Consider the following 25,756-nt stretch of genomic DNA (forward strand, 5'->3'; position numbering starts at 1 on the left):
TTTCATTCACGATAGACCTGTGGTCCTGCCGCACTACGAAGCCATATAAGTTTCACTGTGCACTTTTTTAGGAATATATGAATATTGTTACGATTTGTTTTTCTGTGATTTTACATATGTTTAAAAATATCAAAATGAATATCGTAATATTCAAAATCGATATTGCAATATCACATTTTGTCAATATTGTGCAATCCTAGTTTGGACACTTGGTAATCTTTTAGTAATTAGTTCATTTAAAGTGAGTCTGGTTCAAGCTTCTAATATGTTAATGTTTAGTTAGTTCATTAAAACACAACTCCAGGTTTCCTTTTTTATTTTCATCTTTTTACAACTATGCACATGAGTTGGTTTTAATACAATTAAGTCAAGAAATTGATCTGCAGTTTTGCATATTAAGTACAATCAAACTGGCAGCTTACCAGTTCTTACATTTCACCCTAAAGAGAACACCAGCAGAAGAGCTTACTGATCTCAGTTCCAGAGAAATAATCACATGAAATAAATTAAGAGATCTTACGGTACCTGGAACAAGTTTACACAAACTACTGAACCTCGAAGACGATCTAAACAACCACTTTTATTCCAGACAAAGCGGCGATGATCTGAATGTGTCTGCCTTCAAATTAAGTGATAAACTTAGCTGATGTTAGCAGTTTTATTTTTCATAAATATAAGCTTGGGAGTCCTTGCAGGAACAACATCTTTGGTTGACAACCACTGAAATAAACCATGTTAATAAAAAAAAAATAAAGAATTATACAGCAGTGTGTGAAATAGCCGTTCCCATAGTGAAATTTTTGTGGTCACTAAAAAATCGAACATTTTTGTGCCACCATTAAAGGCATGTAAATGTGTAGAACTCCTGATCTGCATGGAAAACATGTAGGCAGTCTTAAAGGGACTATACACCATATTTTCACCAACCCATAATGAAAAATTAAGCAAACCTATGTGCAGGACATTTTTAGAATTGCTGCATCAAAGATATGCCCGAATTATTTGTTTGTATTCTGAAAATGTGACTTTACCGTGTTAAATGAAATGTCGTGTTTGAATTGTTTCAGTTCCCACAGTTTACCAGTAGAGGTCAGTAAAAGGCCCTAAAATGAACAGCAGATTTAAGCAGCTTGGTTATTAAATGGTCAAATTAGCCACCTGCAGACAGTATTTTCATATGTGTGATCTCTTTACCTTCATAAATGAAACGCATGTGTTTTTATCAGGAAGAAAGAAAACCAAATCAATCAGTGCAGTGGTGACCGTTCTCAAACCGTTCTACGATTTTTGCAGGACTTGTTGCTTCCTGCCGCCGGTCCCCGACTGGGTGTCTTGGCTGTTTACTGTTCAGTCTTTCTGAGGCTGGAAGCTCTCTGTGTGGCGTCCTCTCCTGTCCTCTCCTGTCTTCTCCTGTCTTCTCCTCTCCTCTCCTCTCCTCTCCTCTCCGACTCCAGGTCAGCTTCAGTCCTGTCGGCCCTCGTGATTAAGAGACGCCCTCTCCATCCGGCGGTACCAGTGTTTGACCTTGGTGTTATCCATCATGTCGTCAAACGCCTGCAGACCCTCCATCACTCGGAGGACGCCAAACACCGCCTGCAGAAAGATGACCCCAAAAAATAAAACGTAAGGGTTGTGATGTTTATTATGAACATACACTGCAACTTTTATTCTTGCATTTCATGCTGGTTTTATTCTATTTAAGCTGTTGTGCTCTTGCATGTTTTTACATTTTTTTTTTTTTTTTTTATATAAAGCACTTTGAATAGCCTTGTTGCTAAAATGTGTTATATAAGTAAAGCTGCCTTGCCTTACCAAAAGTAACTATGGTAACAAATTTGAGGAAAGGTTATTTGTGATCAAGAAGAAAAATATAAAGTACATTAATCCTTGTGTTGTCTTCCGTTAGCCCATGCATTGTCCTCCCGGGCCAAAACTGAAATTTTTCCCTTTTTCCTGATGTTTGTCTTTTTTCGACACTTGTGGCGCTTTTTTCCAATGTTTCTGGCGCTTTTTTTGGATGTTTAACGTCTTTTCACTTCCGTGTATAAACACCACTAACACCAACTTATTACTAGTTTTAGTTTTTTTTGGAATTCATGGTCAATAGATCTCATTTGTTTTATTAAACACCAAAAATTCAATGAAAGTAGAGATCCGATCTTTTGTTGTACTTGTGAAGCGCGTCGTATGAAACCATGTTTTTTTTGGGTAATCAAAATTAGGTTAAAAAAAAAAAAAAAAAAAAGATATAGACACTTAGAAAACGGGTCCAATTTGACCCGGTGACCACACAAGGGTTAAGAATGAGAGAGGAAGTGAGAGAGGTGTGTTTTCTCACCAGGTCTGCCAGGTTGGGCTGATCTCCACCCATGAACTTCCTCTTCTTGCCGACGGCTGCCACCCAGTCGTTGACGGCCTTGTAGAGATCCTGCCGGACGTCGTCCTGCAGGTTGTGTCTGTTGTGTCCGACCAAAAGGAAAAACAAACACTACTTTGACATCCAAAATAAAATAAACTACAAGTTTACTAAAACTACAAGAAGAAACATTTCCCACAACTGCATCTGTCTCCCAGACAAACTAAACTCATTGTTAGCGCATGACTTCAACTTACCGACTTTTCAGCCTTTTGGCGATGAGAAACATGGCCGCAGCGCCGACATATTTGGCAAAGAAACCTTCGAAAGTACCAAACTTGCCCTCACGCACAATGTAGTCAAAGGATGCCAGGGCCTCGCCGGTAGTCCGGTACACGTTGGGAGATATGAGATGCACGAGCCAATCATCGGCCCACTGACGCCACTTCATCTCCTCTCTGACAACAGAGAGTACACGTTACATCGTAGTCGCAATAAGACTTTAATGTCATTTATATAAACTGTACTTTTTGAAATGTGGACTAAACGGTTACATATTTGCGGAATAATTCAGAATCACCTTTTATGAGTTGTGCTACACAGACTTACTTCTGCATTCCCTTCTCGGGGTATATTTCCGTGATCTCAGCCTCACCCAGCATCACCCAGTACTTGTTGCTGTACTCAGTCACCTCCTTCCCACGTTCGTTCACGGACTTCATCTCAGGGTAGCAGTGAAGGATCTCAGACATGCTTCTCTCCCTTGATGAGAAATGGTTCACATTTAAAAATAATTTAAAAAAAAAAAGGGTCAATGCACCCAAATTACAGAAATCTAGAGTTTATTTTCTCCCTTACCTCTAGTGTTGTATATACATGCATGATAGTTTGGGTTTTAATTGCCTGGGCAATTTAAAAAAGTAACAATTGTTTTAATTATTGATTCATCTGCTGATTATTGTCGAGATTTATCGCCTTCATTTATAATTACATTATAATTTCCCGCAGTCCAAGGAGACGTCTTCAAATGTCTCGTTTTGTCCGACCAACAGCCCAAAAGATATTCAGTTGATTATCACGCGTGACAAAAAAAATTGTATTTGTATTGTATTTTAGGTTAAAAGATGAATAAAATGACTTTAACAGTAAAGTCTGTGGATCCAGTATACCTGGGATGTTTTTTAAAAAAAAGGAAAACACATTTCAGTTAAACTCTTAACAAGGTTTTAATAGTAATAATTATTGAGAAAAAAAAACATTTTCATATCACACAAGAAAAGCTACAGCTTACTTGTTGATTAAATAAGTCTTGAGGGAGCTGATGATGACAGACGAGTCGTTCAGTTGCTGCAACAAAAGATAGAAAAGACAAAAAGGACATGGATGGTTTCTTTTAGAATAATTGTACATTCATGGAAAAAGTAAATAACCAGTTGGATTTCTGAATAAAAATAAATAAAAAACTTGTCAGGCTGTAAAAAGCTTGAAGCAGCTCTCTGGTGCATTTTTTTTTACTCCAGTTTTAAAAAGGAACACGCCGACTTATTGGGACTTTTTTTTTTACTTATTTCTTTGTTCCTTTAACTACATGTTGGTTTTGTGGTAGAAAGGAGAGTTCCTTTCTGTGAGTGTGAGGTTACTTTAAAGAAATATTCTGGCAGTAGAAGTGTCAGCAATATTAACCTATTAATTAATAGTAACCCTTTATCTGAGATGAAGAGACTCCAGTGTTTTGGAAACATTTTAGCAGTCTTACCACATTGCCATCCACCATCAGTATGGGAACTTTTCTGTACACCGACCACTTGATCTCCTTCCTCATCACCGGGTTCACCTCCACGATCTCGTACGCCAGCCCGTGGTAGTCCAGAAACGCTCGCACCTTGCTGCAGAACGGGCAGGTCTTGTACTGGTACAGGGTCAACTTCAGACCTCCTCCCGAGACCTGGATCCAGGCAGCAAAGGAGAGAGGATCGACCATTACAGGTCGATTCTAATGTCCACTATTGGTCTGTATATTTATATTTTTGTGTTACAGTTTTACACTAGAACCAAAAGTAATGGGAAACACACAGAGCACTGTGAATAAAATCTGTTAAATGTTAAAGTATATTCTTTAACGGTAAAATTATGCATTCATGTGTTTCTCTCTTAACTGTTACAGCTGGTAAACATGGAGCTAATTTTAATGACTTTATATAAGGCTGGGTAGCTTTATCCGTAAGACATCATCATTTATAAATTGACTTTTTATATTCTGATTCTGTAAAGTAACTAAAGCTGTAAAAATGAATGTAGTGCAGTAAAAAGGTACACTATCTGCCTACAGAATTGTAGTGGGGTAGAAGCATAAAGTTTCATTGAATTAATAACATAACATGAAGTAATGTACAAGTACCTCAATATTTTACTTAAGTACAGTACTTGAACAAAATGCTAACTAGTAATTAAAGCTGTCAAAGATGCAGTAGAGTAGAAGCATAAAATGCAAATGCTTAGTGTAAATGTACTTCGATTAGGTGACCCTGTCTGCAGACATGACGCTCGTGGATGTATTATATAGTATACGTGCAGGTTAGTGTCCCAAATTCCCCATACACTGTCCTTAATTAATTACTGGTATGAGCCTGCCTGGTGCTACCCTAACCCTAACCTTAACCTGTCTACCCCTAACCTTAACCTGTCTACCCCTAACCTTAACCTGTCTACCCCTAACCTTAACCTGTCTCAAATAAGACCCTCATCATTTGGGACACTAAGTTTTTGGAAAATAATGTGTGACACTAAACTGCACGTAAGACGTATTATATTGTCATTAGACCAAGTAAGTAATTAGATAACGAAGTTAGGTAACGATGGAAAACTGCCAGTGGGAGATCAACGGGACACCGGCTGACAGCGAGACCGCCTTCCAGGCTCAGCTGAGCGGACTCACCTTGGTCTCCTCCTCGGCCAGGAGCTGCTGGACCCTGAACTTCACGGTGTGATACAGACCCAGACCTCCACCGAGCAGGACGGCACAGCCCAGCACTCTGGCTCCTGCTCCTGTCCGCAGAGAGGACACCAGCTCGGAGCGGTACCCACCGGTACCGTACGCCCTCCTGGACCCTCGTGAGATCCCATTCCCCACCAAGTAGGAGACGGTACCGGACCGGCGGGCGGCTGGAGACTCCAAAATACTCCTGCCGACCTTACAGAGCGTTCTGGTGCAGGCGGCCGCCATGTTGGTTTTACATAAAAGTCCCAGAGTGCAACGCGAGGGGAGCAGACGCTTTAAATTACCCTGAGTTGAGCCTGTCAGGCTGTGTGTCTTTTTAAATGTTACTACTATTCGCTATTTTTCTTTGGTTAATATTGTTTTTTATTGCTTACAAAAAAAATTTAATTTAATTTTCTTAAACTGGACTTATATTATAACCGGAATGACAATAACCTTATCTTAAATCATGATCTTGAATTTACGATGAACCTCTACCTCCGTTGTCATGGAGATGGCTCAGTGGTGACAAAAAACTAGAAGTGGACGTTTTTTTTTGCAGTGGTGGAAAGTAGCTTTGTACATATACTCAAGTACTGTACTAATTTTGAGGAAGCCTACTTTTACTGCAGTAATTCCATTTTATATTACTTTATAATAGATTTTAGAGGAAAATATTGTGCTTTTTTACTTCGCTACATTTATTTGATACATTTAGTTACTAGTTACATTGCAGATTCCGAATATTATTACAAAATATTATCAACAAATAAAACATGTTATAATATTATAAATTGAGCTACTCAGCAGTGTATAAAGTATTTAAAATTAGCTCCACCTTTACCAGCTGCAACAGTGAAGTGAGACGTACATTAATCTATCAATAAATATAATCCAATTCAGCTGTTTTAAAATAGTAAAAATATAAAATATGTATTTTCTATTTATTTTATAATTAATTAAACATGTATTTTTTATTATTATTTTCCTTTATTTATTATTTAATTAAATACGTTTAGCCTAATTGTTGTATGTATGTTAGTTTTTTTTACTAATTAAAAGTATTTACTTTTCCCATTTAAGTTTATATATTTAGTTTTTATTTTAATTAAAATATATTTATTATTATTATTTTTTTTTTTTCATAATTAAAAGTATGTATTTTGGGTATTATATTGGGGTGTTTCGCCTGCGCGTCGTGTGGTGCGTTCAGGAGCATCGTTGTTCTGAGATGCTCTTCTCTCTCCGACCGTAGAAGCAGCAGCAGCAGCAGCAGCAGGCAGGCAGGCAGCGTCTTGCCTTAGTAAAAGCGGAGATTGAGATCCCCCTCAGCAGCATCCATTTAAGCATCAGTGTTACACTGGTCAAATCAGCCACATCTTCCCCGGGACCGACCACTCCTCACTGGGATGTCGTCGTCGAGCTACGGCACGCATTTAGTCGTGCGAACCGATGATAGAGGAGACTCTTCCGTTGGATTCTTTTGACTGGAAGGGAGCGGAGCAGCGATGGTTGAAGGCAGGAGGAGACAAATAAAATTCTGATAATCGCTGAGGTTTAGCTGGCTAGCACGCTAACGTTAGCCATCCCTCAGATGGTCGTTGGTTGTTTTTTTTCCCTCTCCCCGTTTACTGACCGATGTGGTGTTTTCCTCCGTGAATAAACACTCCATCATTTCTTTTTATATGGATGTCGAGACATGCTGGAGCCAATGAGGACATTTATCTCAAGGATAAAAGCACCGTAGCTATCTACTAGCCTCCCAGCGTTAGAGCTAGTTAGCTCAAATCCATCATTATTATTTTTTATTTCTCGTTTATTCCATCTCCGTGAAGAACAAGATGCTGGCAGAGGAAGAGTGTGCCTAACGGTGAACCTGAACTCGCATGTACACAGACTCCATGAAGGTCATGATACCGAGAGAATGATCATGCTGGAAAAACAGGTAAGAGATGATCTGTGAGGTCACTGGGTTCATATTTTAAATGCACACCTGAGCTTATTTGCATATTCGGTATTTATGGCGTTGATTAGAGCTCCTTTCACAGCTTGCATTTGATAAAACCGTGGATTTGTGCAGTAGCCTAATTCTGCAGGTGATCAATACCTCTTAACATTTCCCATCATAACCTTCCTCCCAGCTCTCTCTCTCTCTCCCTCTCCCCCCCCTCTCTCTCTCTCTCTCTGCCCTGCTTAATTCAACCTCTCTCTCCCACTCTCTACAGCTGCTATTTGTTTTTCAGAAATGATCCTATGGAGTTTGGCATTGTAGTGGGTTTTTTTATTTGTAGGAGTATCACACAGTATAATAGTATAATACATTAGTTTTTTTTATTGTCTTGTATCAATAAAAGGCTGCAACTGCCAATCATTTTAATTGTTCAGTCCAGTGGTTCCCAAAGTGGGGTCTGGGGACCCCCAGGAAAATCCTATTGAACCCTCATTCAATATGATTTTTTTTTTTGTCAATCACTTTCCTATGTGTCAGCACTAGTGCTTGGCATTTGTGTAAAACAAACAATTTAATCCTGAGTTTAAATGTGGGTGTTAACAGCAGCACTTTCCAAAAGAGAGACCAAAAAAGGTTAGTTAAATTAGAAATTAATCTGCGCAACAGAATTAGTGAAATTTGAAACGATTAGAGGTAAGATTAGGGATAACTAAGATTAGGGATAAGATTAGGGCTTCATGTCGCAATTCTTTCATCATTATCTTTGATAAGCTGGTATCTCATTATCTCTATTTGTCTCAAATATTTAAGAACATATTGGAAAATGTACATCCTCACGTTTGTTGGTCAAATCATTTTCTGTCAATTGATGACATTTTGAGGACTAAGTGATTTATTGACAATGGAAATATTTGTTAGTTACAACCCTAAAATAAGTATAAAAAACAATATAGTATATTCACTGGAAAGTAAAGTGTAAGTAGTACTCAGTGTGAACAAATATGTAAAGGCATGCATTGTGGTATCAAATAATACATTAGCATAGGCCAGAAAGGGTGTGAAATCTAGTGCTGAAAACCATTGAATTGACATTTTCTACAGTGTGAGAAGTTGCAGCTTTTTCCATATGGTATCATTATAAACTGACTCGCTTTGGGGTTTGCAACTCTTATTCAGACAACAATACGCAATTACTGTGAGAGATGGCACTTTGGGCTCTGGAAACAAGAGCATTTGTTTTTATTTTCCAACATTTCCAACAATGAATTGGTTGTTTTCTACAAAAAAACTGGTGTCCTCTTGCGTTCAGACTGGTCAGCCTTAGTGTCATTATCAGCTGCAGACCGGAAGCTCTCGAGGAAGTAATCTTCCACTCAGTGGAGGTCATAACCTCCTCTGTCTAAGCACTGTGGGGGTGGGGGGAGCATCAATGCAGCACAGCAGCATCAATGTCCATAAACAAAAGCTGACCATCTATAATACATCAGGGATGTGAGGAGGTACTTTTAGATTAAAGAAGATGATTCTTGTGTTGAGGATTGGGGATCGTATTCAATTAATCCATCAGTCACTAAACAGGAAATTAATCTATTACTGTTGATTGTTTAGTATTGATTTATTGATGGGGGAGTTTGCTCCCCCACTGTATCTAAAAGACCTGCCGGGTTAAGTGAACTGGAATATCTGGAGTTCCTGTTGGTGTCAATGTGTTTGTGTTGGTGTACTATGCATCTTGCCCAGTGCATGCTGGGATATTCTCTGGGATTTTATTTGCCTAATTTCTCTAACATGTATCACAGTATGGCAAGTTCATGTAAAATAATCAAACTGATGTTCAAAGCAATGACCTGTGTTCCGCTGCAAGGCCAAATTCTTTATGTGTCAAACAAAAACTTCAATTGTTAGTTTTTAACTAAAGCTTAATAGACACGTGATTGTTCTGTAAATGTACTTGTAGAATATGCAAAATAGAATATGAATACGAACAACGTCATTTTGACACAAATACATATTAATAAATGACATGTTGATGTTTGATAGGCTCTAGGTTTTGACATAAACGCAGATATAAATGTAATAAAAACAAATAATAATAATTATCGATTTTCATATATTGCACCTGTCAATACAGAACCAAATATTCTGTAGCCTATTTTCTCTTTGCTGTAATAATAATAAAATCAGTATATATTTACAGTATGTTTATGGGAAACATACATGTGTACAGACAAGGCTAGCAGCAGCAGCAGCAGTGCCGCGTCAGACACGTTTCTGGTGTGTAAAGACACAGAAAACGCCACACAGCCGCCACTCAACTGACACGCAATAGAAACACCACGCTCACGCCACGCAGGCAGTGTGCAGGAGCCCTAACATAGCGAAATAGGGCATTTGTGCTGCATTCATGTAGTGTAGGAATATACGGAAATATGAGGTCCCGGTACACACCAACCAGACGGCCGACCCTCGGCAGAAAAGCCAGTCGAAATGATCAGTCGCCATTTCCGGGTGAGTCCTGACTGCCACGCCGGCAACCGAACATGTCAGGTCGGCCAAAATGAACGCCGACAGCCCCCCAGACTGACGACAGCACGGGACACACCGAACAGATTCGAGTCACCGACCTCGCCAGACTGTCCAATGGCCGATTTTCGGCCCTGTGTGTCCCGGGCTTGAAGCCCTCACACTGCGTTTACATTGTGAGATAGTGCATGGCCTTGGTGGAGGTCTGTGCTCTCCAAGTGTTTTAGTCATTCTATATATCTATAATATCAAAGTTAAATCATTTAAAGGCAACATTTCACAATGTAGTTTTAAAACAAAACTTTTAATATTTTTTCTTGGAGACCAACATTTGTCATGCTGGAAGGTTTATTCCAACACAAGTAAACATGATGATTCAGTATCACAGGTCACCACTGAGCTTTCACTGTGAGATGTCAAGCTTCAGGATGTGAGGCTTCCCACTGCCTCTGTTTGAACACACACACACACACACACACACACACACACACACACACACACACACACACACACACACACACACACACACACACACACAGACACACACACACACCCCAGCTCTGGATTTCACTGTAAACAACCTTTTCTTATACTTCTTTTCTCCCCCTCCACCCAAATCCTGTTTCCTCTCGCTGGTATTATTGATGTTTATCCTCTTTTGAAACATGTATTTGCCTTTTCTTTCCTCCTATATTTTAGGATTTGGAGATAAACCCGTGAGCTTTTCTGTTGCTCCCATTTTCTGTACGGCACTCCAGAAACCACTCTGTTCTTGAAGCTTGACTTCACTCCAAGCATATCTGACTTCTTTGTCTGATGGAATGTGACAAGAGTCAGACATTTTCTCAGCTTTTAGTCCCGAGGGCCTTTTTTTTCTTCTTCTTCTTTTTTTCAGAAGCATTAGTTATGTGTTCATGGAGGAACGGCCTGTCCTTGAAATATCTTGTCAAAAGCATTTTTGTACTGTGGAGGATTGTATGAACAGTGTTGCAAAATGCAGGAGCGGTGTAATATTTCGACTTGTTGCTTAGTATTTTCCCGTCAGACTGTTTTGCTTATTCCGTTCATCCTTAGCTGTGTGTGTGTGTGTGTGTGTGTGTGTGTGTGTGTGGACACTGTAATCAGTTACAGGCGTGTTCATGCTGAGTCAAGTGAAAGTTTTCCATCCAGAGACTCTGCAGGCTAGAAACATAAAGTCTGGCTGCTGCACATTCAGACTTTTTATATCTATTTCTTTCATTTTTTGAAGTGTTTTTTCCTGTTCAGGATGATACAAAAAAATTGAAAATCTGGTCTAAACCATTGATTCTGTTACCGTGGAAATCCAGAGTTCTCGCGAGAGCACAATTTGAATTTGCTCAGCGAGTCACTCTGGCATCGAGTAATGATGCTCATTAACTATGCCCATGTTGCCGAGCTGCACCAATCACATCGGTGTATCTGATATATGCGGGCCAGAGGCGAGCTAAACAGATGACAACAGCGCTGCGACGTCAAAGTCATTAGTGAACATTGCCATGATGGCTACGGATTTTTATCTAAAAGAGGAACAGAAGACGCCGCTCGAATCGTTCCTTTGCAAGAAGGATGTTTTTGCTGTTTTGCCGACCGAATACGGCAAGAGTTTAATCTACCAGTTAGCTCCGCTGGTAGCTAAACGTATGGATACGTCACCCCGTGTATTGTTGTGATTGGTCGTAGTGTTATCCAATTGCGTGCAGTGAGAATTTTGGCGCGTTCATGCCACCTCGGAATAACAGGGACCGCCCCCGTGGTTACGTTGTTTTTCCGACTGGTTGCGTTCACATCCCATGTTCACATGGTCGGGATCAAGGGGGTAAGCTTCGCTTCAGAACTCGAACCTCCTATGGCGCCATTTTGACGCTACAAAGAGATCACCTCCCGTTAGCATTTCACTGACTAGCATACATTTTGGCGCCACTTTGACAGCCAATAACTTTACATCTGAAGTGTTTAAAGACTCTATTTGTCCGTTGTTTATTTTTAAAGAAACACAACAATGTATAAAAGGCTCAATTACCTTATACCTCACGTTATGGCTCCGTAGCAGACGTTTTTGTAAAAATAAGCTAACGATTGGGTCATAACCAAGTGACTTACTGTCGCACAGTAGAGGAATTACCGTATAGTACAGGAGAAGCTCGCAGGCAGTTTCGACTTACATTAGCTGTTCAGGTTTAATTACTAATATTAACTAGCATGTTAGTTAGCAATAATTAGCCTGTGCTTATGTTATCTCCTTACATATACCTACGCTCTCCGTCTCTGTAAGATTGGGAATGATTGAGATTTCTCTTGGCACAGCTACCAGAAGACTTACAACTTTCAGACACGTTGCTCACGTCACATTTACGTTGTCTCTGTCTGTTGGAGGCGGCGCAGTAAAGCAAGAGATCACCGGAAAAGTGCTTCTAATAGCCTTCACTGGTCTCCGTCCAGAGCAACGGGGTCTATTGGTCCATTATATATATGTCAATGGTCGGGATGCGTGTTCTTCTTCTTCTGTTATATTGGTGTTTTTGCATAACAACTTTTTGCATGACTGCCACCAACGGTTGGCCGTAGCCTAGAGCATCAGGTGTGTGAAAACATGGAGGCCACAATAACCGAAGATTCTTTGCTGTTTTCTTATACGAGCATCCAAAAGGCACATGGACAGGTGTTTGTTTGTGTTATCTGCAGGACAACCAACGGGAAAAGACACAGATAATGTGTTTTTTTTTTTTTTTAGGCCTATTTATGAATAATTTGAAACATATTATGTCTGTGTATGTTTATTGGCAGAGGCGTTTGTCCACAATAAAACTTATTGTCATTAAAATATGTTCAGTGAACCAAAGTCGCCTCCATCAAACGTCAGTTGTCAACAACGTGTCACCAATTGGGGAACTCGGTTAGCAAAATCCAGCCCGAGTTTCCCACCTCTGATTCCCACAGGAAGTTACGTGAATGGTGACGTTTTCACTGTTCTGTTTTCATGTCCATGAACGCACGGTTTCAAATGCATGCTTGGTGCCGCCCCTCGAGTTGGGCCATTTTCATTACTCATTGCCAGACCCTTAATCTTTTAAAACCCAGCCCGATCTGCCGGCGATTTGATTTCTCCCTGCAGCTCAGGCTGGAAACCTGTACGTTTATCTATCCTGCTTCCGTTACAATTTTGCGGGGACCAATCACAAACTGGCTTATCCACCTGCCGTGCTATTGGCGGGTTTAACACGATGACGATAGAGAAGCGACTAAGCAGATTTTTGTTTACATTCAACATAGCGGCTACGTCACCCAGACCGTTAGTCTGATTGGTTGAAGGACTATCCAATGGCGTACAGAGTCATCTGAACTATGCCCGTTGATCACGCCTCTCGTGCAGTAGAAAATACAGAGCAGATTCCCCAGACTGATGTTCAATCTTAAAAGATTGAGTTTGGTCTGGTGATAGCCAGACTATTAATCTTTCGGATTTGGGTCTGGATTTCCAGGCTAGGATTCTATGTGATTTTCCCTGAATACACTTGAATAAAACATGGATTAAAGCAGCCTGCCTGCAGAGCACATTCTGATTTTAGGGTTCACAATATATCAGCCATCTTGTCAGTATCAGGCAATAATGGCTTTACAATAAAATGTTGGTCTTGGGACTGATATCAACATTATCGCATATATTTAGCACGAATATATCAGCACAATCTTGAAAATCATATCCGTTTTAAAATTCAGTGGTAATTTTTGACTTTCTAAGCATTTTTTTAAACGTAAAGGAAGCACATTTCCTCATTTCCCTATTTACAAAAACCTTTGATTTTTGTGACTAAATGGCAGCGTGTGACTGGAAATATTTCAAGGTTCATCCTGCTGTTAACAAATAAAAATGTTACACCAAATTAATGTTACATTTTTTCATTTTCTTTTCTTTTTTTTTGCTCTTTCCCTCTAGCAAATATGCAGCTCAACATTAGCTTTAGGGTTACGATTAAACACAGATGTATTAATACATTTGTCACCATTTTGATCCTTTACCTACTTTTTAAAGGCGTAACAGCCTGATATAATATTGAACATGTGAGTAGGAACCTTTTTAGAGCTGAAACAAGTAATCGATTAGACTATGGAACGAAAAGTCATCTTTAGCTTTTTGATCGTTGATAATTAAATGGTAAAACCTCCTGTTTCTGCCTCTTAAATGGGAGCATTTGCTGGTTTTCTTAGAATTCCATGATATTAAACTGAGTAAAATAAGCCCTTTGAAGATGTGAACTTTTGAGTTTGGAAAACATTTTTGTGCTATTTTCTGACATTTTATGGAATAAATGATTAGTAGTAGACTATAATCGGCAGGCTCATATTTAATTAATTCAATTAGTTTTTCAGCTGTGGTGACAAAAACACAAGATGGGGGGTGGCAGTAGCTTAGTCCGTAGGGGGTTGGGTTGGGAGTGTAAATTGTGTAAAATTTCCCTACTGGGGATCAATAAAAAGTATAAATGAATTAAAAAATTAAGATAAAATCTGAGCTCAGCAAACACAGAGCTGCACGGTTCAACAGATTGATTCCCTGTATGTGCTGCATCCAGATTATTGTGTTAAACTTTTTACATCCCGTTATAATTAGTCACCTGTTGCGTGTTGTCACACCTTGTGGACACCTAAACTGTAACACCTCATCATCTTGTTGAAGCAGCATTGAAGCAGACCAGATCACACTGAGAGCAGTGCTCATGGCTTACAGTTTGCACTCACGTGCTGCAGATGATGAACTGAACTCTTGTGTACCTGCACCGCCCGTCCTCCCTGCAAAATTACGAATCCCACTATGGCCACGCCAAGACCCGCCCTACGAAGCAGCTCGATTGGTCGGGGTTAGGCATTTCACCTCGAGTGGTTAAGGTTAGGGTTAGGGGATTGGTCAGGGGATAGGACCTGTACATGTAAGCATGGACGCCTGGCCAATAGTAGTGTGTGAATGTTATTGAAGGGCGGGTCTTGACGTGGCCATAGTGGGGAAACAAATATAGTGTCCTGTCTCTGTCCACAGGAAACAAACCTGCAGGTTACAGTCTGGCTTCCTGTCCTGGCTTGGGTATCTGTAGAGGAGGAGTGAAGGGGGAGGGGGATGGGTTGGTCCTATATAGCCCTATGAAGAGCCAGCTTTGCCTCCCTGTTTCCATGACAACGGCTCTCCTACAGTATTCAGCCGTGGGACGCCCTCTGCATCTGAAAGCAGTTCCCAGTGGTGTTTTCAGGCCCTTTTGCTCTTTTCCCTTCAGCTGCGCTCTCTTATTCTTTTTCTTCTTCTTCTTCTACTTTTAATTTCTCTGTGCTTTTTGAAAGCAACAGCACTTCATCTCCACTAGCTGCTGTACTTTTAAATGTACGACGTCAAACATCATTTGCATGTGAATCGGGGCTGAATTCTGCCTCTGTTCCCAGTTTATATTCCCCAAGAAGACTACAAGCCTGGACTTGGAGCCGGCAAACACTTAACATATTTAGACAGACTGTTCTGTAAAAATGCAAATATTAGCAGCCAAGTGAAAGAAAGAGACGCTTTCAAATGAGGAATGTGTGAGCACGATGCTCTTTGCTCATTTTGCAGGGCCATTGTGTTTTATTTGGCAATATATTTCCCCAAAGACACAGCTAATAATTACACAGCGTGGATGTTTGAATTGAGCTCAGTGTAGTTTAGTGCACGATGATGAAACGCAGCTTTTACAGCTCTAAGGCTGTTTTTTTTTTTCAGGTCAAAGCAAACTTACTTCCTTTCTTTCATGGTTTCAGCCATTTGGGTTAAAAGCTGTGTGACCTACATACGCCGAGGTTGACTAGAAGTATTTCTGAGCGTTTGCAGGAGGCTGTTAGGGCCTTCAGGTTCAAGTCCAGTTGGAGGGGAAAGGTGTTTCTGATGGACTCCTGCTGCTGTGGAGAACCCTTCACCTACTCACAGCAAAAGGAAAAACTAATGCAGGCTGAGAATATATTCATGCATTTAGTTGTTAAAATAAATGTACTGTAAAGGTTTAGTTTCTCTTCAAATGCAGCCAGAAGCCTCCGTTTTATGTGTTGTGGTTAGTTTCCACACAGCAGGAGTTTGATTGTAGTGGGTTTGCTGATGTGCAAAGATAGCTCATGAAATTGAATCAATCCACTTTGCAAATTAAGAATGAGGCTTGTTTCGATTAATCAATTAACTATTTGTCTATAAAATGTCAGAAAATAGTGAAAAATGCCTGTTCTAATTTCCCTAGGTGACATCTATAAAGGTTTTCTTTTGTCTACATTACTGTCCAAAAGATACTCAGTTTTCTATCATTTATGACAAAGAAAAGCATCAAATTCTCACATTTGAGAAGCTGGAACAGTCAAATGATAAATTCAAAAGTTAGTCTCGCATTGCCAGACCTTCCTCCACAGCATTGCGGAGGAGGGTCTGTGGAGGAGGGTCTGGCTGGTCCACACAGCAATCCCGGGATGGGAGAAAAACCGGTTTATTGGCATTTCTTTAAACCAATCACAATTGTCTTGGGCGGCATCAAGCGCCGGACGGAGCCACGGTGCCTCTGCAAAATAACCTCGGAAAGGAACTTGTTTTGGTGGAACTTGAACGCTCAAAGGCTGTTTTAGTCGTGCAACAGAAAACTCAGATTGGACAGATAGTCTAGCTAGCTGTCTGGATTTACCCTGCAGAGATCTGAGGAGCAGCTTAGAACGCCAACACAAAGGAAGTGGAAGGTGACGGACATCTGGCCGAAAAAATTAATAATACATTTTCTGTGGATCAGCTAAGCGATTTATTTAATCCTCAGCCATAACTTGAAAAATAACCTATTAACTGGCTAATTAATAAATGCCATTGGACCCTAAACATTTCTCATCTGCTTTCAGGTTAGCTGTCAAATGTAGGACATCTGACAGAACATTACAGACGATCAGACATTCACACTTACAGACTTAACATTTAAAGTGATAATCTGTGACATTTTCACATCCATCAGTGAGTCATCTTGAAAGCTTTAACATTTACTACTCTAAACACCTGACGGTTCAGCAGTTCAAAACCTCCGTCAGTTTTACCCAAACTAAAATATGGCTATTTTGATCCAAAGTTAGACACAACAAGTCCACGACTTACCTAAAAACTGTCACAAAGTTGTTAGTTGTACAAAACAATGTGCATATGACGTTGGAAACTGCAAATGATACACATATTATTAACATTATGATTATTATTATCAGTTAAATAGTGACATTTAAGTTTAAAAATGGCTCTGAATCAAAAAAAGATCTTATCTTAGGTGGGTTTTTCATCGGTAGCCTACATAAAACTCTTTGTATTTATAAAACTCAAACTGTGAAAGACATTGCTCTTGTTCTTTGAAGAAAATTGAGTATTCACTTAGTAGTGACTTTGTGTTTGCTGACTTCAGAAGAATTGCTGAAATATTTGTATTTGTTTAGTTGATCTCTCCTTCCTCGTGCATTTTGGAATATTTTAAAACCTACATTTTTTACATCCACGTTTGGTGGCTAGCACTTTTATTCGTTCACGCACATTGTTTCTTGGCACGTTGCCGCAAACAGCTGTTGGGGGGGAAATATAGTGAAAGCCTCTGCAGCAATATGTCTGGGCACCAGCCGCATGCTCGTTGATGTGAATGTGTGTCCTCATACGGTGCATAACTACAAACTGGGACCCGCTCATCCAAACACTGGGTTCCTTTAAACAGGTTATATTCACAGTAAATGAACTTAATTGTGACTCAAAATAAATCTAGCATGGACAGCAAACACCACCTAAAGTGAAACATTTCATCATCAAATATCGATGGAAGAGAGCTTCGCAAATAGTTCAGTGAGAGAAGTTGCTTATAGCTGAAATGAAGATTGGAGGGTTCAGGGTTCAATTCTTCAACATACTATACCATGCCATGTGTGGCTGGCTTAGCTCAGTTGGTAGAGCAGGTGCCCATATATAGAGGTTTACTCCTCGACGCAGAGGCCACGGGTTCGGCTCCAACCTGTGGCCCTTTGCTACATGTCATTCTCCCTTTCATGTCTTCATCTAAAATGCCAAAAAAAAAAATAATCAATGGAAGAAGACATCACTGTTTGAGCACCGACTAAATATTTAATAACCCCTCAAAAAGGAAGGCAGCCGCTGGAGGGTTTTTATTGTCCCAACAGATATTCACAAAAGAAAACAATCTTCAAATGAGGGCTAGTAACCTGCCGGAACGTCTAGTTCCACATTTACCAGCAGCAGCAATGCGAACTGGTTCATACATCAGCCTTAGAAGCAGTCCCCCTGCTACATCTTTAATGGGCTCACACAGACATTCTGGCACTACAGCAGCCAAACCTTGCCAGTCTTTCTCTCTTGATTAAATCTCTGCAGCGTAACGAAGCAGAAGAAAGTCAAGACGGCGACTCGGAACCGCCCTATGTTTACCTGTATTTCATTTTTTTTTTTTGTGGTCTGGCAGTCGAAGGTGTTGTGTGGCAAGTCCGAGCCGTTCAGCCTGTAACGTATGAGGAGAAGAGAGAAAGCCAACAACACGCTGCGGTCGGGGCATTACAGCTGTGCGTTGCAGCCGAGCTGTGTTGGGCAATACCTCCAGAAGACGGAAAGACAAGAGAGCAGCTGCTGACGATTATAAGACGTTCCCTGGTGAGGGAAGGACGCTGGAGGAAGAGGAGGAGGAAAGACGAGAAGAGGAAGAGGGGAGGGAGGAAAACGAGGGGAGTGTAGGGTTTGTTAGTGGCTGGGAAAAAGAGGCGGAGGAGGGAGGTGGAGGTGGAGGGGTTCCTCTTTTTTTTCCTTTTTTTTTTTTTCTCTCTCTCTCTCTCTCTGAGACGGATTCCTCACAGTCTTCGGTGAGAGGCAGAGCAAGCGAGCAGCCAGCTTGGGGAGTTCCTTCTTGATTTTTCTTTTCTTTTCTTATTTTTTTTTAAATCCTTTTTTTGTTTTCTCGGTGTATGTTTGTTGCGGGTCCTCGAGCCGCAGCCTCGAGCTGCGTTCGGCGTGCAGCATGGAAGCCAAGTCCCTGTTCAGCCTGCACAGAGCCCTCGCTCAGCCCGTTAGGATGTGCATGTTCGATTTCCCCGTCAACATCCTGGACGACCTGGTGAGCTCCGACACCACGCCGCCACAGCGCAGAGAGCTGGCTGTGTGTGCGTGCGTGTTTGTGTGTGTGTGTGTGTGTGTGTGTGTGTGTGTGTGTGTATGCCCAGTTCTATCTGTCGTGTTTCTCTGCACATATGAGTGACCTACTGTATACTGCAGAGTACATTTTAAGTATTCATTGTGTGTGTGTGTGTGTGTGTGTGTGTGTGTGTGTGTGTGTGTGTGTGTGTGTGTGTGTGCGTGCGTGTGTGTGTGTTTTGCAAGTAGGTTGGTGTGTGTGGCTGCATCAGTGCTGTGCGATCATTCCCATCGCATTAAATTTATATTTCTATGCAGTTTTAGCAGACAAAACACTCAATATTTTTACTATAATATCCAGGTATTTTAAGAAGACCCCTACACAAGTGTGTGTGTGTGTGTGGGCGTGTGCGCGCGCGTGTGGATCCACAGGCACATTTTTGCATGTTTGTACACATTTAAACCAATTTGTGTCGATAAGCCTATTTGCAGACAGCGGCAGGTGTGTTTATTTGTAAGTGCGTACATGTGTGTGTCCTGTGTCGCATGTGTTTATAGATCTTAATGTTTGTGTGTACTTGTCAGTGTATTTGTTCAGGCCTGCAGCCGTATGCCTGTGTTTATTTGTGCACTTGAGCGTTTGTGAGCGGTTTATTGTTTGTGTGGTTCACAGTGTAAGACTTATTATTGTGGGTGTAAAGAATGATAAGAGTAGAGAAGGTTTTTATTTTGTTTCACACTGCGGACCAATCAACTCACTAGAAGTTTAATGAGCAGTTTTTGGGAACTTGTCAGCCCTGTATGTTGTTACTCCAACTGTAATTTGTAGCTGAACTCAATACATTTATTTCCTTCTCTCTTGACTCTTGTTTGCCCTCAGGTGATGGGATGTGTTTACCTAGAGCTGCTTCTGGCTCTCAGATTTCATAATCTGTCACCTTAGTTTGTTTGCTTTACATGGGTATATCTGTTTACCTGTCATTGTTCTTACTTACTAATTGAAAAAATTGGTCTTGGTGTTTGGTGTGAATGCAGCCGTCAGTCAGCCATGTATATTGTGTGTGCGTGTGTGTGTGCGTGTGCGTGTGTGTGTGTGCGTGCGTGCATGCGTGCGTGCGTGGCAACCGTGTCCCTGCAGGAGGAGGAGGGTGTGTCCTTTGATAATTTGACATGTTGGGTCGTATCTGTAAAAATCCCACACGGCGCCTAATAAAAGTGTTCCTGTTTCCGCTGGTTAATGAATCCTGAACCTGAAAACAACACAGATCTTCTGCTGTTGTGGGTGAACATTTTAATAAACACTGTTGATATGTAGCCCCAATTTTTATCAGGCACAGCCTGATATTAAACCTGCAGTCTCTGTATCTGAGACAGAAGTGTTTTTTGTTTTTTTAACAGGTCTTAAACGGTTTTATTTGTCACATTTCTTTTTTTTTTGTTGCAGTTTTAGATCATTAATTCTTCTATTTTTGAATGATGATGATCAATGATGATGCTTCATAGATTTTGGACTAAAAAGGAGCCCTATTGGTCTTATGACAAAAAACTAATCCTTAAAAAAATATAAACAAAAAACAAATCCTTACTTTACATGTGTGTGGTGCAACGTTTGGGAACATTTCATATTACTCTAATATTCAGTGTTTAAATACAGAAAATGTGCAGTTTTTCCCCATTAAAATATATCTTTTGCAGTTCAAATAATAATGCACTTTATGGCTAAATGTGTACTGTAGGTGTGGGGTTGCTTTTCGTGTTTTGGAGACCCCCTAGGTCAAGTTGAGGGAAATGTTAATGCTAAAGCATACAATAATATTTTAGACACAATGATGGGTTACTCCTTCAATTTTGTGTAATATTTGAGAGTCCACATACTTTTAGCCATGTATGTATGTCTGTTGTACTGTAGTATTTCTTTCTTTCAAAAACCTTCATCAGAAATAAGCTTGTGAATGCAGCTCCGTTTGGCAGTTGTCTGCACGAAGAAGCTCTCCACCTGTGGAAATACTGAGCACATATTTACTGCTGAGTTAGAACCTTCTGCAGAGCCAAGAACATCCTGTCATAATAGCTGAAATCACGTCCTGTTGTTTCCAGCATGTGTGATTAGCCTGTTGATCATGTTTTTTCACCACATCTGTAGAGCACCTGAGGCCATGTTGTTGCATGAATTGTGCTCTAAGAATAATATTTAATCATATTTGATACTCTGCTGTGCTGTCAGCGAGAGGCTTTTCTCTCTCTCTCTTTCTCCCATTCGCTCGGTGTCTTCTCGGCTGCCACACCTGATTGTGTTTCATGTGGCCTGAATTCTTCTTCTGGGGTCAAACGAAGTCACTCGCTCTCCCTGCTGTCAGCATGAATGTGTTATGATCCATCTGGGTGATGTGGTTGAGATAAGGTCCAGGCATGTAGTCATGGAGATTTGTTTTTTATTACATTAAAGGGAAACCACCAGGCTGTGAAAACACTTGTATAAAGTCATCCGTGGCTGTGAGGGAGCTTTGTCCAGTCTGATGAAATCATAGTGATGTCATCTGGGTTATCCCAGCTGTGGCGTGGAGACTACACATTTATAACAGACAGCCTGTGTTACAAACTGTGGATGTGTGTTTAACAGAGAGGAAGATGCTTAAAGCTACATAGTGTAAGAATTTCTCCCATCTAGCGGTGAAATTGTATATGACAACCAACTGAATATTGCTTTCTAGCCCTTCCTCCTACGGTGGCCTTACCCGGAATTAGCTCTTAGTATCTCCATCGTTAACACGCCGCTGTTCTAGCCACTCCAATATTCACTTTGGTCTTGTTGCTTTGCCTGTCGCGTTGTTGTTGTTGTTTTAATTCTCTTTTCCGCTTCCCTGGCGAGTAATCTCCCCCTGGCATTCGTCACGGTGCCAGTAGGTGTAAGAGGGGACAGTGCGGAGGTATGTCCCTCTTTGGCTAATGTATTTTAAAGATTGAGGCGCAACATGGCTGCCGTCATTCGAGCGAGTCGCTCCTATGTATTCTGAATGATTCTGAATGTCCGATTCTACGGTTACGAGAATATTTTGACTAGTTGGTGGAAGTAATTACACATGAATGAGCACATATTTGTGAAAGAACAAAGGGGTTTTGTTAAGAATCAACTCCTATGACCAAAATCTTCTATCCTGATATCAGTCATTTTATATCTCTATAACGGTATGTGTAACAATATAGCATGTTTTCTGGTAATTGAATAAATAAATAAGTCTTCATGAAATAACCGCATGAGAAGTAAAAGTAAGAAGTAAATACACAACAGTTGAAAAGCATTGAGTATTTTCTCATTTTTTAAGAACTTTAGTGCAAAATGTACATAATGTTCACGGATCAGAACGTAAAGCGTCGTCCAAATGACAAATAATGCCGCAATGCAGTTTTTTTGAAATTGCGATAGAAACGATATAGACAAATATATAGATATAAATAGATATTTTTATATAATGTGGACGATATATATATCGTCATATCGCCTAGCCCTTGCATTATGGAAAATGTAGTATCTTGTTTTGTGTGCTAGACCTTTTCTTATTTAATATATATATATATATACAGCAGCCACATATACAGCAAGAGGGAAGACATTGATGATTTTCATTTATTTGGCAAAAAAAGGAGAATGTGTATCGCCATCTACAGGAACTTATGTGCCTTTTTAGCACACGGAGATTGAAATATTACAGAACATCAATTGAAATAACTTGCATTTATCAAACTGCCAACTTCAGTGTAGCTCTTACAAAAATGTTATCCTTTAAAAGAAAAAGAGAGGAACTCTTAAAGCTCTGTCTTTTGAATAAGTCAGAATACATTAAACATAAACAGTTGACATTGTTAGTTAATTTCCTATCCTGGCATGGGCTGGGACACACATTCATACGGTTTGACAAAGTACTTATTGGACTTTAACTTATCATTGCACTTACAATAACAAGCGTAGCTGTCAGGTCCTCCTGTATACGTCTCATCTCCGTTTTTTCCTGCATCCACCGTGTGTTTGTGTTTGTGTGTGTGTGTGTGTGCGCGTCAGTCCCGGGGGGAACTGAGCAGCCCGGCCCGCTGCAGAGACCCGACAGAAACAGCAGCCGCTTCAGCGACTTTAGAGTGAAAAATTGTAACAGCGTACATTGATGTTAATAAGTACACAGGTTGGCGGGACGGTCTGAAATGTTTTGCACGGTCTTTCGCTGTACGTTTTGTTGGTAACTTGTCCACACCTCTTCTTTCGTGCAAAAGGGAAACCCACTGTCTGAGGCACCTGACGGGCGCGAGGCTACATTGCGCATGCGTCGAACCGTGCGGCACACACACGTTCCGAACCGAGACAAGCGGACCGAACAGTTGGGATGTTTTTTCATGAACCATACCACCCCTAACAGCCTTATTTTTTTATAGTTTTTGTTTGGGCACTCGCAGCTCTTGGTTAAGGTCAGGGAACGATTGGGGTCTTGGTTTTATACTGAAATAAGTCTATATTGCGATAGACACAACGTATTGGTTAACATTTAGCCCAAACAATAACCTTTCCCTAACCTTAACCATAGTACAGGGCCTTTAAATAGTCAAATAAGTTTAAACTTCTTGGTGGTGTATGACGTCAAACAAAACAAGTGCTTAATGCCTCACTTTTCCTGAATTTTAAAATAAAATGTAGTTGTTATAACAACAGTTGTTTATGAAGCAGGACATAAAAACCAGAAGGTGCAGAGACCAGAGTACTTGTTGACGGCGGTAAAGAGTTTACCAGCAGCCAACTGCTCTCAGCTGCCAAGTGGTCGAGCTGTCAAACTGTCAGTCGGCTGTAAAGGAAATTAATGGATGTCTGCAGACTTGTTGATAATGTGAAGTGTTGATTCTCCGAGGAAGTATTTTTAACAAAGCGTCAACATTGAGATAGTTTATAACAAACAAGTGGAATATTTTATTGTAGAAAATAATGATCAACAATTAAATCGGACTAAATTTGTGGTACGATTAGACTCCTGCCCAGTATTTGGGTTTCTTCTTGTTTTTAAGTACAACAGTATGCAGATTTTCTTTTTCCTCAGGCAGTTATTTTACTGTTAGTCCCCTCACTTTTTGCTCCCACTTGGTCCCTAATGCCCCCACAAATGATTGGATGCTGATCTGAGTTGTTTGTTCAGCTACAGGCAGGCACTCAGAGCAGGCAACCAAATCCAAAGGGGCTCCAGCAGGGAGGCTAAAGTCTGGAAAGGGCAGGCAAGGGTCAGAAAACAAGGCAGGCAGAATAAGTAGACTGACGCCTGGAAAGCTATACGCTTTAGATAGCACAATAATAGACAGTTTGGCAGAAAGATGGCACAATGGCTCAAAGGCAAGTATGTAGGTGGGAACACACTGCAGACAACTACTGGACAGGACAAGGAGAGAGAAGATATTAGCTTTAGACCAAAAAAGATTACTTGACATTTAGCTCCACAATTTTCTCTTTTCTTATTGTTTCTCTCTGTTGTTGTTGTTGTTGTTGTTTCCTTGACTCACAAGAAGCTGGTGAACATCCTGAAATTAGTCAACTTCATCAAAGGGGAACTTCACCGATTTTACATGCCAAAGTGTCAGTTGGCAGACTGATCTCATGAAGTGGCGTATGTATGACACGCCAATTCGTATGCCATTTTGGGCGTTATCAAGACGCATACTCGCTTTTTAGCGTGATTATCAACGCCGTTTGGCCTCCATTGACTTAAATTACCTTGCGATTGCGTATGGATTTAAGCCGTAGCGAGTAGTATGAAAGGGGCGAAAATCTGCGTAGGGAGGTTGGTCGGGGTGGTGGATGGGTCAAACAACACAGGACCCTCACCCAGGAGACCGGGGGTCGTGTCCCGCGTGTCACGTTTCCTTTGTGTCCCGCGTGTCACGTTTCTTAAACCCAACCGTCGCTTTCTTCTTTTACTAAACCCAACCCATCCGCTGTATATGCCGCTCAAAATGCGTACAGATAACACGCCACTTGGCGTGTATGTTTACGCGAAGTCATGATGTGACCTTGCAGTTGGGGCTAAAGACTTCAAGTTTAAAAAAATAAAAATAAATCTGTGTGGCGTTTGAAAGAAGTGAGACCTCTGTAGCCCGCTCCTCATCTCGGCTTCAGGCTGCATTAGCCGCTACCAGCATAACACACCTGAATCTCTGACCAAAATGTCGGCGGTTAAGATGCATTGTGGGTAATAAAGGCACCAGATTTTGACAAGAAAGTGGAATGCAAGGAGTTTAAAAAACAATTGCTGCATCGAAAATCACATACTTTACACTACATACTCAGTATACTATAGTTTTACATACTTTTGTGTGAATTTTATCTTTTCGGATGCAGTGAGCTGCTGTGTAATTACCACGTCACTTCCAGAGAGCCTCCTTGATGCGTAACCATGGTAACCCCTGGCAACCTCAGCTCTACCGGCATAGCCAGAAAATGCTTAAATTACTGGAAAAGGTAAACAACTAGTCAAACGGTTGCTGTTGACAAAATCCCAGATTTTTAACATGTAGAAATGTAAACTGAAGCGTCATTGACGTTCCAGAGCTGTTTGGTCGAATGTTGTCGTTGCTACCGCATTGCATTGTGGGATATTTATGCCAGTGTAGTGTCCAGTGTTTCCATACTGGAAGATTTTACCAGAAATAGTACGCAATTCACGTACTATTGGTTTCACACTAAGATTTTAGACATACTGTTTTAGCCTACATTTTAGTATGGAATTGTGGTTGCAGCCAATATCGCTGATTCTTTAACTCCAT

At 40.7% G+C, this 25,756-nt stretch overlaps 2 protein-coding genes across 4 annotated transcripts in view; one reads left to right on the plus strand and one right to left on the minus strand.

Annotated features, from left to right (window-relative positions):
* Window positions 1-299: 299 nt before the first annotated feature.
* On the minus strand, window positions 300-5,616 carry ptgesl (prostaglandin E synthase 2-like). Of its 2 annotated transcripts, XM_028577967.1 has the most exons (8): window positions 5,292-5,616; window positions 4,113-4,301; window positions 3,648-3,703; window positions 2,966-3,118; window positions 2,614-2,814; window positions 2,339-2,456; window positions 1,417-1,593; window positions 300-1,381 (listed from the first exon to the last, which is right to left on the minus strand). In XM_028577967.1, exons 1-7 carry the CDS (start codon window positions 5,577-5,579, stop codon window positions 1,462-1,464), a joined length of 1,137 nt encoding a protein of 378 aa, XP_028433768.1. In that variant the 5' UTR covers window positions 5,580-5,616; the 3' UTR covers window positions 300-1,381; window positions 1,417-1,461. The 2 variants fall into 2 exon arrangements, with proteins under 2 accessions (XP_028433768.1, XP_028433767.1); XM_028577966.1 differs by having other exon boundaries at window positions 300-1,593.
* Window positions 5,617-6,617: 1,001 nt separating this feature from the next.
* The window catches only part of ralgds (ral guanine nucleotide dissociation stimulator), a 72,798-nt gene continuing 53,659 nt past the window's right edge, over window positions 6,618-25,756 (plus strand). The window contains exon 1 of one of the 2 annotated variants that reach the window (XM_028577527.1): window positions 6,618-7,278. In XM_028577527.1, the coding sequence (XP_028433328.1) occupies window positions 7,258-7,278 (21 nt within the window). In that variant the 5' untranslated portion in view covers window positions 6,618-7,257. Of the gene's footprint in view, window positions 7,279-18,692; window positions 18,951-25,756 lie in introns of those variants that run through there. The other variant, XM_028577526.1, reaches the window with a different exon arrangement.

Source organism: Perca flavescens, chromosome 5 (assembly GCF_004354835.1).
Source record: "Perca flavescens isolate YP-PL-M2 chromosome 5, PFLA_1.0, whole genome shotgun sequence".
In the NCBI taxonomy this organism is placed as follows: Eukaryota; Metazoa; Chordata; class Actinopteri; order Perciformes; family Percidae; genus Perca; species Perca flavescens.